This window comes from Melampsora larici-populina (genome assembly GCF_000204055.1).
Source record: "Melampsora larici-populina 98AG31 unplaced genomic scaffold MELLAscaffold_67, whole genome shotgun sequence".
NCBI classification, from domain to species: domain Eukaryota; kingdom Fungi; phylum Basidiomycota; class Pucciniomycetes; order Pucciniales; family Melampsoraceae; genus Melampsora; species Melampsora laricis-populina.
In genome coordinates, this window is record NW_006768831.1 from 249,422 (window position 1) to 266,529 (window position 17,108).

At 45.2% G+C, this 17,108-nt stretch overlaps 2 protein-coding genes across 2 annotated transcripts; both read left to right on the forward strand.

Annotated features, from left to right (window-relative positions):
- Window positions 1-298: 298 nt before the first annotated feature.
- MELLADRAFT_94193 (uncharacterized protein) lies at window positions 299-3,055 on the forward strand (the record flags this gene model as incomplete). The annotated part of the gene is made up of 3 exons (XM_007417034.1): window positions 299-1,275; window positions 1,338-1,999; window positions 2,079-3,055. 3 exons carry the CDS (start codon window positions 299-301, stop codon window positions 3,053-3,055), a joined length of 2,616 nt encoding a protein of 871 aa, XP_007417096.1.
- A 12,613-nt stretch (window positions 3,056-15,668) lies between these two features.
- MELLADRAFT_68438 (uncharacterized protein) lies at window positions 15,669-16,857 on the forward strand (the record flags this gene model as incomplete). The annotated part of the gene is made up of 2 exons (XM_007417006.1): window positions 15,669-15,879; window positions 15,914-16,857. 2 exons carry the CDS (start codon window positions 15,669-15,671, stop codon window positions 16,855-16,857), a joined length of 1,155 nt encoding a protein of 384 aa, XP_007417068.1.
- Window positions 16,858-17,108: the final 251 nt, after the last annotated feature.

Here is a 17,108-nt window from a genome sequence, read left to right on the forward strand (position 1 = left end):
TTGTTGGATAATGGAGTAACCAGGGTCACAGCACCACATCCATTCATCTCAGACAAATATCATCTTTCCTCTCTTCTCATAATAAATATGTTTATGATGTCATGACAAGATGGATGTATAGGAAGAAATATTCATTTCCCTATTTCCCAATTCTCTACATCAGGAATTGTCAAAAATAATAAATTATATTTCATCCATGTACATTATCACAAGAAATCGTTTTTTCTTTAGTCAAATCAATTATCAGAGATATTATCTTTTGTTTTCATACAAAGACCTTTCCTTTCAAAGTCTTAGTATGACATCCGGTGCATCTGCCGTAGAATTGACAAATGCCACTACCGCTATCTTTGATGATATCAACAAGATTCTCACAAATTATGACAACACAGGGGGCAGTAAGGTCACCTCTATGGCCCAGCTGCGTACTCAAGTCGCGTCCATTTACCATTACAAGGACCCCGACTTTTTGTTCCACTTCTCTGCTATTGCCTGTGCTGCCATTTCCTTGGATGTTAGAGAGCATTGGCCTTGCTATCCCATCACAACTGTATGGCCTGATAACGCTGACCCTCAAGCCATGCCTCCCATTGTCCTCAGCAACCGTTTTTCTTTGCCCCCTACCATTGACGTGTATGGTACAATCAAAGGATATTTGGAGAGGCCTATTCCTCCCTCACCTCCTTGGTTCAAGGATCTCTCAATGTTTCCTACCAACCTTCCGGCGAATTTGAACGGACCTCCCCCTCCACCACCCAGGCCAGCACCCTCACAACTACCTTGTGGAGCTCATTCCAACGAGGATAGGACTCCCGAAACGATGGTCCCAGGCCCTTCAGGCCCCTCGTTACTTTGTAGGATTCATTTTTCCAAAAGTCCTCAAATTTTACCATCTGTCCCTTCCCTCCCAATCTTTGAGCGGATCGACAAAGGGAAACGTAGAAGAATACCTTCTTCTCCCTCCTCTTCTCATACTTCATCTTGCCGTCCTTGGCCAGCACCAGCTGCTTCTGGAGCACCGGCATTTCCAGAAGCACCATCTTTTTCTGGAATCCCAGCTCTGGCTGGTCCCATTGTTTTGGATAAAGTCATTTCGGCTCCATACATGGATGACAATGAGCACCTTGTGCCAGAAGAATTTTCTCCTGGCTCCTATCATGTTAATCAGATTGCCTTACTTTATAAATCGGACATCAAACACCATATTGCTGCTTTCAACTCCTGTAAAAACAGACCGGCGAATTGGCAAAATTCACTTACCAAGGATTTACTGGAGTATAACTTTGTCAACTTGCGGAAATTTTATGGGCCGTTGCCTCCTCCAATCCTCCTCAAAGCAGGCTTTGTATCAATGCTGACGGTGACCTCAAGAACTTCGAGAGTTCTTCTCCCAAAGAAATTACCGACAACAATCATTGGCAGAACCTTCTTGCGGTTCTTGAACATGCCTACATTGCCGCCTTCCCCCCTGCAGCCATCTCAATCAAAGGCTATTTTGATTATATCCTCTCTCTTCCAGGATTATTTCAAGCTTGCGTACACTGGGAAGATGTCAGGGATTGTGATGCTGAACTTCGCAAAGAATTTGCTTCAAGACCTAGTCTTGTTTGGGGAGATTATGAACACAAGTCCCTCAAAGGTATTGACAACAGAATCCTCTACAGCCGTACCAGCAAACTTGGTTGTGCTGCTATTCCGGCTCCTAAATACCAATCCCCACAGCCTAGTCTTTGTCCAGCTTGGCTCGCTATTGAAGCACCTCCCAAAGCCTCTCAATCTTCTTCTCATTCAGCAGCCTCCAAAAAGGCACGAGGAAGACAAGTCAAACCATTGTACAAAGTCAAACCATCGAACAAAGTCCGGGATTTGTCTTCTCTTCCGGTGGCTGACCAACCTTGCAATAACTGGAATGCTCGTGTGTGTCCCTACGGCGACAATGACTGCGACCGAGTACACGGGGTATGCAACAAAGATGGCTGCTTTGAATCTCATCAAGGAAGTGTTGCTCACAAATGAGCCTAACACGTGCTCTTATCTCAGAGGTTTAGAAATCGACGTCTTAGATAAAGGTTTTTAAGCAGCAGTTAACTCTTCTATCAACGCTGATCCCCTCCCTGCTGCTCCTCCTCTATCATCTGACCCTCTTGCGGCTTATGCCATTAAAAGACGTCCTGATATTTTCAAAATTAACTGTTCAATCTATTTAAAAAATTTAAAATTTTTACTTAAAAATCACCCCAACAAACCATTTGTCAATTCAATTATCTTAGGCTTGACTGATGGTTTTTGGCCTATTTCTTCAAAACCTTCTGAAGAGACTGTATTTAACCCCAATCACGCCTCAGGGCCCAAAGCTGAAGAAGTCCTCTTCAAGACTCGAGACAAAGAACTTAAATTAAATAGGTTCTCTCCTCCCTTTTTTACCCTCTTGCCAGGCATGAAAGTGTCTCCACTTTGTCTGGCAACCAACCCTTCTTCCGGAAAAGTCAGGATGTGTACCAATATGTCTTTTGGTTGTCCTTCCCTCAATGACTTGATTAAAAAAGAAGATATGAAAATTGACCTTGACGGAATTCCTTACTTCATCCCCTTCCTCTTGTATCACTACTTTGGCAAAAACAAGTTTATCTTATGGAAGTCCGATGTTGATGCCGCTTTCCGCAACTTACCAGTTTTGAGACAGTGGCAATTCCGCCAAATTGTCAAGATTGGCAACTCTTTTCACGCAGACCAAAACGTTAATTTTGGTTGTTCAAGCTTGCCGAAACTCTGGTGTGCTTTCTTTTCACTCATCTTGTGGATAGCATACTACGAGTTCAACATCACCAACCTCAATGCCTACATGGACAATTCCTGGGGTATTGGTTTAGAATTGGACATGGTCTCTTTTAAAGGCAAGACAATCCATCTGAACCAAGCTCAGTTTTTGCCAATTTTTGATTTCATCAACCTCCCCTGGGCCTGGGAAAAACAAGTTTTTGGAAGCACTCTGGACATCATTGGCTATTCAGTCGACTGTTTAGAACTCTCAATTTCTCTCCCAGAAGGAAAATGACTTTCCCTCATCGCTGCCCTTCAATCATTCACCTCAGAACTTTTGCATCCTCTCGTCAAATGGCAAAGAATTACAGGTTGGGAAAATTGGGGTCTTAACATCTTTCCCCTCAGACAATGGGCATTACAATTGTCCTGGGATAAGATAGCCGGTAAAGCTTTACATCATACTCATATACCACTGAACAAGAATAATGTTGAAGACCTGAATTGGTTGGCTGACTCTCTCAAAGTGTGGCCTGGTCGACAAATTCTGAAACACCTTCACTGGAAAATCCCCAAAGCAGACTGCATGTTCTTTACAAATGCTTGTCCTTCCGGGTTTGGTTTCTGGCAACCGTCCAACAGCTGTGCCTGGAGCTATTCTATTCCTCTGCCTTCCAGGAATAGCTACTGGGCCGAACTCCTTGCAGTAGTTTCAGCAATCAAGATGAACGTCAACCTGAAAGCTTCCAAAGTGGTGATCTTCACGGATTCAGAATCAGTGTCTTACCTATTCTGTTCTCACCGCCCTACACCAGTTGCTAGATCATTATTTAAATATGCAGTTGACTTGATGTTGTCTCATTCAATCGATATCAAAGTCAGATTCATTAATTGTGAAAATAACAAAATAGCAGACGCTTTGTCAAAACAACAATTAGACTTAGCAAGATCCCTCCTTCCACGTATCACTACACCAAATGTAATCTTTACTGGGTGGTAAATAAAACTACTGACATAGAAAAGTCCTGAGGCAACAGGAAGAGAGCTAAAAATCTGAAAAAATATGCACCTTGTTCCTAGATGTTGGGGTGTCATGATGAGTATTTTTTTGTATTTTACACGCAGATATTGGTTTATGTACTAACAATAAACGCTGAAAATCATCAAAAACTCACATGTAACAATACCTGAAATATGGGTCATGAGTATGAAGACAATATTTTGTGGTCTAAAAACTTCAATAACTTTTGCAATTCTGCTCCAAATAACTCGATTTTTGGTTCATTCAAAAGCTGAACTATTCTCCTTCACACTTCATAATGTTAGTAAGGTGCTATCTAGTCATTTAAACACTCTACATATGTTCAAACAGTTCTGCATGAATAGCTCTGTAGGATCTTTTTTAGACCAGCTACAGATATGATGTCTCAATGAAAAATGTAGAGGAAAGGCTCACCTTTGCAATGCACTTTAAATCGAGTGATTTGATCCAGAACTTCAAAAGTTATTGATATTTGAAGATTCCAAAATCCTGTCTTCAAAGTCAAGGGCCAAATTTCAGGTATTGTTACAGGTGGGTTTTTGATGATTCTCAGCCTTTATTGTTAGTACATTAACCAATATCTGTGTGTAAAATACAAAAAAATACTCGTCATGACGCCCCAACATCTAGGAACAAGGTGCATATTTTTTCAGATTTTTAGCTCTCTTCCTGTTTCCTCAGGACTTTTCTATGTCAGTAGTTTTCTTTACCGCCTGGTAAAGATGACATCTTGTGTAGTGTATTCAGATCAGAATGTTCTTCCCTGACCCTTCTACCATCGTCGGAGGCCACCAAGACCGTTCCCTGCCTTCTCTAATCTAACTCTTTCTCCATGGGTCGCAATAAGAAGACTGAAGTGATTCACCTCTCCTTCAAATAACGCGAAGAACTCAACAAGAAAGACATCACTAATCATCTGGAAAAATCAACTGTTGCTAAATACAACTCAGGTTACTGTTGCTTCGTGAAATTTTGTGAAGATCATTATGTTCGACTTTACCCAAGCAAGACCAATCTCTTTCATTTCATCACTGTCGTTTCTTGAGAAGTTCAAACAGACACTGTCAGTAAGTACCTTACAGTAATCTCTTTCTCCATGCGCAAAAAGTTTCCTTTGGTAGTCCAAGCTCGGCTCTCTGTCAATGTCAAGGAATCCCTACGGGGATGTCAAAAATTATTCTACACACCTGTCGTTCAAGCAAATGCATTTACTATATACAACATACAATACTCAGCTTACTACTATAACTCAACCCATGATGACGCCTTATTCAATACAATCTTAGGCCTTGGTTTCTCAGGATTACATAGGTTAGGGGAACTTATCATACCCAATACCATCAACCTCCAGAAGGATCAAAAGTCAATCAGAAGATCATCCCTCATCATCTCTCTGTGCGGATCAGTAGCCTGTTACAATTTACCTTACCACAAGCACAGTGTCATTTTACTAGTCACTGGCAGGCCAGTGAGTTCCATTCACCTCAATCCAATCTCAATTCAATGTCAGTTCAATATCAGTTTGACCTCTAATGATGTTTGAGTGGGGGATATGCATGGGCTGCATAATCACACAAACCTTCCAGACATTCTGACACCTTCATGTGTGGACATGCAACCAAACTTTATTCCAGTTCATTTTGGAAGGTTGTTTGTCTGCTACTCTAGGCCAAACATTGAGATTGGATTGATATTGAACTGACATGGATTTGAGATTGGATTGAGATTGGGTTGAGCTGGACGTACTCACTGGCAGGATGGTATGGACAGGGACACAATTCAATGCATCGGAAGATGGACTTTGGAGGCTTTTTGTTGTTACATAAGGACACATCCTCTATTGAATTTAAACAAAACTCAACGCTTTGCTCAAACAACTGGCTTTATCACGGGAGAACACATTCAGTTTCCTGGAGCAGTTCTCGTAAGCTCGGTTTCATAAGAATTCATTCTTATCAAAGAGTCTCATGACTTTTTCATGTCACAGTACTGACATTTCATCATGTTCTTCTCCCTGCAGCCGTGCGCCAGAAAGTAGTGATAATCCCATTTGACTACACACAGTCATGGGCAGCGTTGAGTAAGTTTTGTTCCATCAAAACTATAAACCTCGATTCATTACGCTAACAAATCAAGAAACCTCTCTTTGACAGGTTTCTATCATAGGAAAGATTATTCTATCATCCTAATTGCATTAAAAATGTTGGCTCCCACATTTTTAACAAAGTTGTCAGTAATCTAGCAGAATCATGCTGAACTTTGATAAATCCCGTATTCCATAGACAGCTAACGCATAGTACTTTCGTTTATCATTTCTTTCACAAATGAAATTGATGAATCTGAAATTCATAGTAGATACATAGAGTTCAACACCTATTCAATTAGCAAAGAACCAATCTCACTCATCACTACTCTTATAAATACCATCACTACTCTACATATTACGTGGGTGGTAGAACTCTTCCTATTTACTCTCAAATCTTCTAGTACTTGTTCTTCCGGCCAGCTTTCTCAGAAAATGAAAATCAAGCTTGCCTCAAAGGCCGTTTAGTGTGATCCAGATACACCTAGTATCCAAAAAACCAAATGACCCATTCCTAGTAGTCGGTACGGGTATTGACAAATGGGAATGGGTGTAAAAAAAGGGTTGTCGGATAATGGAGTAATTGGGGTCACAGCACCACATCCATTCATCTCAGACAAATATCATCTTTTCTCTCTTCTCATAGTGAATATGTTTATGATGTCATGACAAGATGGATGTATAGGAAGAAAGATTCATTTCCCTATTTCCCAATTCTCTACATCAGGAATTGTCAAAAATAATAAATTATATTTCATCCATTTACATTATCACAAGAAATCATTTTTTACATAGTCAAATCAATTATCAGAGATATTATTTTTTGTTGCCTCCCACCCGCCCAAGCTGTTGAAAGGTTATCTAAAAATAGTAATATACTTTAAATTGTCTTAATTTCATTGATTATGTTTCACATTCTTATTAAGTTGTTAATTTCCCGAGAAAATTCTTTCTCCAGTTGGGTCAGAAAAAATTTTGTCAGAAAAAACATGTACAAGTAGGAGTTGGTGCGTCAGACCCATATGCTGCCCTCAGAACTCTTCCTATTTACTCTCAAATCTTCTAGTACTTGTTCTTCCGGCCAGCTTTCTCAGAACATGAAAATCAAGCTCACCTCAGAGGCCGTTTAGCGTGATCCAGATACACCTAGTATCCGAAAAACCAAATGACCCATTCCAAAGACAGCAAAAAAAAGTGAGCATCAGCAGAGTTGTGATTCCCAATTCCCGCCCGCCACCAGGACGGATCACAATTTGTAAATTTCCTGCGCAGTCAACGCAGCATGCCTCATCCGGTCACAAGCATCCATTTACCAATTCCCAAACAGAACGCGAGATATTCAGCCATTGGTAATGCCCTTGTTGACTGAGGTTGTGCGGAATCAAGGATCTCTCCAAGGTGGGCACAACACAGGTGAGGGTTGTAAGGAACCTTTGGCCCTTTTCAGACAATCCACCAACAGTGTTGCAAAGATGGTGAGCTGCGCTAAGGTTATCAATTCTGATATTTCAGGATAGGTAGTGGACACCTTTTTGGCAAGGTCCTTCAATCACATTATTATAAAATACAACATGGCAGGTCAAGTATGCCACTTTTTTGCTCATTTATGGGCCAAAACGAGCAAAAAAGTGGCCTACTTACCTGCCCTAATTGTTCAGAATCATACATTATGATATGATGTTGATAGGCTGCGATGACAAGATTCGAACAATAGGAAGAGTTGGATGGGAAGCTTAGTTGATTTTAGGGCGGGATATTGGTCTTGAGGTGTGGAAATGTCAATATCCTTTGGTACACTGTCAAACGTATTGGAACGTACGAGAAACTGTGGATGGCTGCGGCTTCTTCTTGTGGAAGGATGCATTGGTACATGCGTCTGGCCCGCTGGCGGGAATTGGCTTGCACATTAGGGCAAATGTTCACCTTGATGGGTGTCAAACGGACTCAAATTGTTGACAGCCGGGACAGGCCAGGACCCAAAAGACATTGCAAGGATAAGTATCTTGCAGTCACTGGCGCAATGTTGTTGGGGAGGATGGGAGTAACCGAAGGGTTGTGCAACTTTGTAGCGGCTACGGCTACCCACTACAATTCTGCACTCTAACCCAAAAAAACCGCAGCACCCCCCTTTTGGAAATATGTACCCAAACTCAATCCCCATCCATCTTTGTTGTCAATAACGCTCATCCAACTCCTCACCGTCCTTTTGATGCAAATTTGTATCACCATCACTGCGCCAATCCTCCACACCCGGTCACATTCCCTCATGGAGGGCCGCTTGTATGGACAGACAATATCTATCCATCACCTCAAACCCACACAGCACACGTCAAGAGATATAACCTGCTTCATGATTCAGACAGTCAAAATACTACAAAACAATCATTTTGTTGGTGAGACTTTTGGTACCATAAAAGCTATTCAAAGAATACATACAATCTTTGTGAACTCAGTTGGCAATGTGAAAAGAATTTGGGTGAATTGGTGTGGGGTGTAAAACATAGCAGTGAAGCAAGAGTTATTGTTCCATGGCTTCCGCTTCTAATGGGTAATGTGATGTTCTCATTTTCAGTCTGAAAGGGTGGAGCAGTGGTGAGCGGCCAAACAAAAAGCTTGGGAAGGCTCAATACGAATTTGTTCATGGATGGTTGCAGTCTGCGCACACTGTACACTGATGTAGGTCTCACGGCTGGACACTTCCGATGCCTGCGTGTCAGAAAGGGTTACGTAGTAGATAGTAGCTGCTACCCAGTAGCAGCTACTTTGGTTGCGCAAGCCTTCGAGTATTCCGGGGAGGATAACGAAGCGATATCGCGACCTGTCAACTGTGTTGATACCTAAGTATGTATCACAGATACTCGACACTTCCTTTCAGTATTCAGTACTCAGACTTGATTCTCAAATGCTGAGTCTTCCCCAAGCTCATTTGTAAGAATCTGCTTCTGACCCTTTTCCTCAGTCGGGACCATCCCGACCATTAGAGGAAACTGTCTCGAACCAAATTATTCGTAATTTGTCACGTGACCACTCCGTGACTGCGCAAGCAGCCATCCACCTCATTCTCCTAACAAATTTCACCCCAATCGTTCTCTCTTTTTCACCCTTTTCTCTCACTTCCCCTCATCTTTTCTCTTCTATCGCGTGCTAGGATGGACGAAGGACCACCCAATCCCGATATGCGCGATGATTCGACAGCTCGGGACGACGCGTCGACACATGAAGACGCGATGGACGCGCTAGTCGCGTCAGACCTGACGGGTCTGACGCCAGCGAAAACGCCCAAAGCTCCATCATCGTCAACGAGAACGATCGATAGGGTCACCCTGCCCTCCCAAGCACTCCTTGGCTCAGCATCGAGCACCCCAGCTCCGCTGGAAGGCTCCAGGAAGCGCCACCGACAACGAGCTCCATCACCAAGTCCTCTCGACGAAGCTGAAGACATTACTGGGACCCCTCGCTCGATCCGAATTGGCAGGCTGTTCCCAGGCACATCAGGAGCTACATCTAAGCCACTCGGGGTTCTGATTCAAAGACTGCTTGATATATCAAAAGCTGCTCTTGTCCCAAAATCGAAACGCGCTAAATCAGTAAATGTCGACGTAGAATCTGCGGCCGATATCCTAGTAGTCGCAGGTCTGATTCAAGACCAGGCCAACATCATGGAAGCCAGGCGCGTAGTCTTCGATCCGAATTGCCAGACTGCCCCAGCCCCCACATCTTTTGCAGCGAACGCACAGTTCGAATTCCGCCATGATGCGTTGTCAGACAAAGTCGACACGCTGGCTAGCCAGATGGCGAAGTTGGTGTCTGTAATTATCCCAGACCAAAACCAACCAAACCCTCAAAACACGCGCCCGGGTCAGCCGAAGAGCTCTTACGCCTCGGCAGCCTCAAAACACGCACCAGGAGGCCCACAGGCCCAAACTCAACAACCTAGCGCCCGCGCTAACCCAAAGCACAGCACTCGCCCAAAGTCAGAGGCCGCGCTCACGCTTACTCAACAAGACCCAGCAAATATCGCGGGTGAGGGAAAGACCATCCCGGAGCTGCTCAAAGGTCTCAACGAGACCCTCAAAATCAACAACATCAAGGTTAACTCGGAAGATGAAACCCACATCCTAGTGAGGAACATTCATCGACACCCCTCAGGAGACTTGGTGATTTATCTCGAATCACAAAAACACGCCCAGTCGCTGAGAAGTCAAGCTTCCAGCTGGCTCCCAAAAGTCTCGCCAAACCTGTCACTTAAGCAGGAGGTTCACTCTGTTATCGTCCACGGAGTCCCCACTACTTTCAACCCCACCCGGCCAGAAGACATTGAACTTCTGAAGATAAGCAATGGAGATCTCCTCGATGACACCCTCTTCGTGAGGTGGTTAAAGAAAGATACGGCCGTGGACATGGCTAAACGTCACTCCTCCCTCCTGATTGGGTTCAAGACGCTGAACCAAGCCACTCTAGCAGTGCGCACAAAAGTCTGGCAAGGGAGAGGCCGTCATCGTACGGAACTCTGTGGTCCCCCCCCCACTCGTTGTTTCAACTGCCGTTGTGTAGGCCACACGGCCCCAGCTTGTAAACTGCCCCCCATGTGTCCGTATTGCTCAGGAGAGCATCACTCACACAGTTGCCCCGTAAAGGGTGCAACTGCCTTGAAATGCACAGCCTGCGCACGCGGCAAGTTGAAAGTTGACCCTAGCGCCAATATCACACGGCTCTTTAAAGAGAACCATGCAGACTTCTTGCATCATCCCTTCTCACCAACGTGCCCTGTGAGAATTGCCAGTCAGTTCCCGCCCCATAACCCTAGCTCATCTCCTTATATAGAGGTAACCGCTGAAACAACTTCATCTCACGCTCAATGTTAGAGCAACAGATGAAAAGAAAACTCAACATTGACCAATCTGCCGGCATTCTACAACTGAACAGCTGGCACAGCAAACATGTCACTCTTTCACTTTTCAATTCAAGTCTCACTAATTCTTTCTCTATAATTGCTTTACAAGAACCTTACGTCAATCCTATTGACAACTTACCACTAAATCACACAAACTGGACTCTGGTCTGTCCTTCCCCGAAAACTCTGACCGAGGAGGACAGACCCCGGGCCTGTCTTTATATTAGACAAGATTTAAACCCAATAATTAACCCAATTCACTCATTATCAAGAAATGTAGCGGCGTGTACAGTAACAATTGCAGGTTTCACCACTGTAATAGCTAGCGTGTACAACCCAAGCAAGACCCTTCTAGGCTTTGAGGCCTTCACCGACATTCTACACAAGGCACCGCTGGAGATCCAACTCCTGCCTGCCGTGTGTGTAGCTGACTCCAATCTCCATTCCCCGCTGTGGAACCCAAGCCACAGCGAGGTATCGGACAAGGACGCCGAAAGACTCATCGACATCATGACCGAGTGGGGATTCACGCTGAGGTCACCAAAAGGCATACCCACCTTTGGGGTACGCTCATCAAACACCAAAGGAACATCCATTGATCAGGTATGGGTGAACGAAGACTTTGATGACGCCGTGCTAACCTGTTTTATAGACGAAGACGATATACTCAACCACCACTCCGATCACCAGGCAATAGTGACCTGTTTCTCGACAAAGGGGGAGGATAAAAACGCCGCTGAGTCCCAAACACCTGTCAAGAAAAACTGGCATAAAGTTGACCGAATATTAATGGCCCAACAGGTCACGAACAACCTACCAAAGCTAGTACCCCTCCTCACACAACAGGACATCGAAACATTCGACGAAACCCTCCGAGCAACGATAATCAAGGCGTTTGACGACAACTCCCCAAGAAAAGCACCCAGTGGCAAGCATAAGGCCTGGTGGAATCCTGAGGTCCTGGAGCCTCTCCGGAAGGAAGCTACCAGGCTCAGGCGACAAGCGAAAAAGCTTGACACCAACGAGTCACGCGCCGCATACAAAAAGGCGCGTAACATCTTCAATCGCGCGATTGACCAAGAAAAAGAAAACTCCTGGAGGCAATTCCTCTCAGGAGTGGACCACACTAACCTCTTCCAGGCGAAACGAATCGCATCCGGACAAAAACCATCCTCGTTGGTCAGCACAATCATCACCCCCGAAGGACGAACATGCTCATCCAATGACGAGAAGGCCGAAGCGCTCTTCCAAGCGACCTGTGTGGCCACCGCGCCGTGCAGGTTGACTGACACCAACACTCTCAGCTTCCCGCTTGAAGGCGACCATCGCCCTTCAGCAGAAACAACACTCCCGTTCCTGAACTCCATCACCAAAGAGAGCATCGCGTCAGTTATCAACGATAGCCCGCCAAAGAAGGCCCCTGGAGCCGATGGCATCCAGAATTGGATTTGGAAGATGGTCTGGGACCAAACAAAAGCACATGTTACGTTCCTCTTCAGATGTGTCACGCTCACAGGTTTCATACCACAGGCCTGGAAAACTGCCGTAACGGTTATGATACCTAAACCAGGAAAGCCCAACTACACACAAGCTTCAGCATACCGACCTATCGCCCTGCTAGTCACGCTCAACAAAATTTACGAAAAGCTCCTCACGATCCATCTCTCAGCCTATGCCGAGAATCTGCATATGCTCCATAACGGTCACTACGGAGGCCGCCCCGAAAGATCCAGCCAGGAGGCTCTTGTCCACCTGGTATCTTGGATTAGGAAGGAATGGACCAAAGGTAAAGTGGTTGGCGCCCTCTTTGCGGACGTAAAGTCTGCATTTCCGTCAGTACACCACCCGAGGCTCCTCGACACCCTCAAAAAGAAAGGCATCAACACGCAGACGTTGAACCTACTGCATGATTTCCTCACCTCAAGATCAACCACGCTCACGTTTAATGGATACACGTCACACCCCTTTCCCCTGAACCACGGCTTACCTCAAGGCTCCCCGCTCTCACCACTATTATACCTATTGTATAACTCCTCCTTACTTGAAATTACTGACAATATTCCCTCTGCCACGGCTTTAGGTTTCATCGATGACGTGGTGCTACTATCCACCGCCAACGACACTCACCAGCTCAGATCACAGATGCAGACATTATCTTACCGACAGCAACAATGGGCCAAAAATCATGGCGCTATATTTGACATCAAGAAGACTTTTTGGGTCCTTTTTAGTTTACAGAACCCCGAAGTCATTCCAACAATCGACTTTGCAGATCGAAAACTCATCGAACCAGTGCCCTTCGCGAAGTGGCTTGGAATCAAAATAGACAACAAACTCAGTTTCAAACAACACCGACTTGACGTCATCGCCAAAGGACAACAACGAGCAGGCTTTCTAGCCGGCTTGTCACGAACAGGATGGGGCATCCCGCCCAGGCTGATGAGAATTCTCATGACCACCACAATCCACGCGGCTACCGATTACGGCGCCATGGCATGGAACCCAACGGAACCACCAAAATTCCTCATCGAAAAGTTGTCCCAAATCGACAATACTTGCGCTAGAGCGGCTCTTGGAGCGCTAAAAACCACGCCTACAACTTTCCTCAGACATGACCTACACCTAGTTCCAGCAAAGATCCGTCTGCAAAGTAAAGTACTTAGCTTTATGGCGCGTTCCCTTGCTAAATCAAAAACACATCCTTTCTTCTCTCTCATCCAACAAGCGCAGCACACGAATCCAAAGAGCCACCGTAACCCCTTCCACCTATTCTTCCAACACCCGCTACACACACACTTCGAGGAACACGTAGTCCAACTTCCAGTTGACCCAGCCTCGACGCTCCTCAGACCACCAAATTACTCGACAATTATCCAAGAGGACGAAGACACCGCCACAGCAGGTACACTCATGCTGAAACCCAGTAGTCACCACATCCTCATATTTACGGACGGCTCCCGCATCCCAACCAAAAACACAGCAGCAGCGGCTTGGTGCGCAAACACGAAAGCATCAGAATCAGTACACTTGGGTCCTGCGCGAACTCAAGGAATATACCAGGCAGAATACTGTGGAGTCAGACTAGGCCTGAAAATGGCTCTAGAACTGGCGACCCCGGCCACGCACCGAACGACAATTGTCTTAGACAATCAAGGAGTAGTAAAAGATCTGAAATCGAACTCGTCCAATGTCTCCTCCCTAGATAACCGACAACAAACATTCAAAATACTGAAATGTATCTTCCACAGCTTTCCTTCGATGAAAGTCACAATACGGTGGTGTCCCGGCCACAAAGGAATACCAGGGAACGAAGCAGCCGATAAACTAGCGAACAACCTGGCGAAACGTGACCTTCCGAGCACGTTCACCAACACACCCAACTCAGCAGCGTTTATTTCTGCAATCAACGAGTGGAAGAATTCACAAACCGAAACCTTCACCAAAGACGAAATCAAAAGATTAGGACACAAGCCTAACCCCAAAAAACACCTGAAAGGCCTCACCGACCTACTGAAACACGAAGTCGCCACTATAACACAGCTAAGATCTGGACACATTCCCCTCAACGTCTACCTTAACAGATTTAAACAACCCATTGACCCAACGTGTTCTTGCCAAGAAGGCATAGAAACCGTGGACCATTTTCTTTTCATATGTCAGAATCACGAACGCTACAGAAACAAACTCGAGCACGACCTTCAAGGCCTCACCGACGAGAAAATGAACAAACAAATATTATCCAGCCCTCAAAGCTTCAAACTTCTTGCCACCTTTTGCAACTCCACATGGAGGTTTGCACATCGTTGGACATGGGCTAAGGCCACCAATGAACCCCACCCCCAAAACACGACACCCCCACAGGATTGTTTCTAAAATCCATCCCCCTACTTCACCGCCTCTAATACATACCCAGACTAAACACGTGTAAACTAGATGAAACAGCCAACAGCAACCCTTTCCCCTGACACAGCCAGAGGGGTTTTACAGGTGCTGGACATAAAAACATAGTGTTTAATAGCCTAACGGCTCAAAAAACACTTTAAGCAATGCAAAAAAAAAAAAAAAAAAGCTGCTACCCAGTAGCAGCTACTTTGGTTGCGCAAGCCTTCGAGTATTCCGGGGAGGATAACGAAGCGATATCGCGACCTGTCAACTGTGTTGATACCTAAGTATGTATCACAGATACTCGACACTTCCTTTCAGTATTCAGTACTCAGACTTGATGCTCAAATGCTGAGTCTTCCCCAAGCTCATTTGTAAGAATCTGCTTCTGACCCTTTTCCTCAGTCCAGAATCTATTGTATATAATGTATGTAGTTCGTGTTTTATCATAAAGCATAATAATAATCACTATCAAATTCATCTACATATATTCTTACTCTTCGGAGTACTCTGTGAGACTTTCGATCTCATCATATATTCCCAGTCGAGTGATATCTGCTGGATCGGCTATTTCACTCGCGTTACACGACGCTTTACATCTACATACAAACTGTTGACCCGTAGTGTACTCTCTCATCCTCGAGGCTCGTCGAAGCCATTTTGACAAGCAATTTGAAAAAGATTCTATGTACAGCGTGAGTCAGATTGACTACATAATGGCTCCAATGCAATGGCTCACATTGTATTGAAATGTGACACATATTTCGCCCCAGTGGCCGAGCGGCTGCAAGGCTGAATGCCGAAACTTACTGTCGTTCTCGAAAAGCTTGTCCAAGTTTTCCCGCCAAATTGCTCGAGTTTTGCAGGAAAACTAGGACAAGATTTCCGAGAACAACAGTATCTCTTATCCATCAATCCTTTAAGCAATCGGCAGACTTCACGCATTCTGATACTTTGGCTGGCTCAATCACATCGTTGCTTTGTTACTTTCCTTAACCTATCTCAAGATGCCACCGGGATGCTTCGGACATAGGCGTTCGACCGCCGATATGGCGACTGATTTCCGACCCAACTCAAGTGAGAGTGGTGATACCGCCAAGCATCCTTCCCCGCCTGTCTCACGAAGACCCAGTACATCGATACCCAGCACCGATCCAAAAATGCCTGCATGGTGTCAACAGTGTACAATTACATCTGACCGGCCATTTGTACACCTGGGTAAGTCTGAAACATGCTCTTAGTTTTCGTCAAGGTTTATGTCTGACGCAAGTGCTTGCGTTATCGGGTTACGTTACGCCAGGTAATCCGGATGAATCCTGCGACTTATCTCGTGAAAGGTGGGATTCGTCAAGCATGCGTGGGCAACAGCCAACCCAGTGTCCGCATAACACACCGGTAGCGTCGCTATCCATCAAGACGAACATGGGCGTAATATCTTGGGACGAACGCCGAGCGCGGGCTAGAGCTCTTGCCCAGATCACTCATGACTTGCCGGATCCTCGGCTCATGCTTTTACGCCCTTCGAACTCACAGTCATCGCCCTTGAGCTCACCGGAAATTCGTTCTCGCCAGCCCTCCAATAACTCCAATTGGACTCATGATTCAGAGGAAACCTCCGGAGGCAGCGTACTCCATTCTCCGACCTCCAATATCCTTGTCAGCAGCCCAATTAGATCAAGTCGGGCCCAGCATATCTCTTTGGTCAACAATCAATCTTCTAAAGCGATGGAGAGTTTGAACGCTTTTTCGGACGAGGAGGAAAAGGTCCGGTTTGTTCAACGTGAAACATTCCTTGAGCGCTATGAGAAACAGCGACACACCTCATTTGTCGAGTCGTTAGAAAATCCTGAGGCTCTGATCCCTTCGACCGAAAACTTAACTACTTCCTTCACCACAAACTTCAGGCGTGCGATTTGTAAGAATCTGAGTGCTCGCCCCGGCAGTAGGAATGGCATGAAGTATTTTCCTATCAAGCCTTCCAAGCCTAGAGCGGCGTCAACATTATCACATTCCACGGGGGATACAAGCTTACCGATAGAAATTGTCAAGACCGTATCCGTGATCGTGGAAGACAATGGCGTGACTTCAAATCCTCCACCATCCTCAGGACCGCTCATCAACACCCCTTGTGACAGTACTCCTCTTGAGCCTGCAATCAGTGATAGCACTAGTGGAAGATCTGCCAATACCTTTTAAATCAATCCGCCAAAATTTGGGGAAAATCGACTTCTACCGGCATTACACGACATTCGCATTGATATTAACTTGAGACGTGATATCGACACTGACGGTACAGTGTATTGTTGTGCCTTTGTTCAAACGGAAGACTTTATCCTCTTTTAGGTTGAGCTATCCCCCAATCCACGTCTAACATATATATTTGATAGGTGAATTGTAATGCAAGAATGATGGCATGGATCAGATACGGGATAACGAGTGAGACGAAT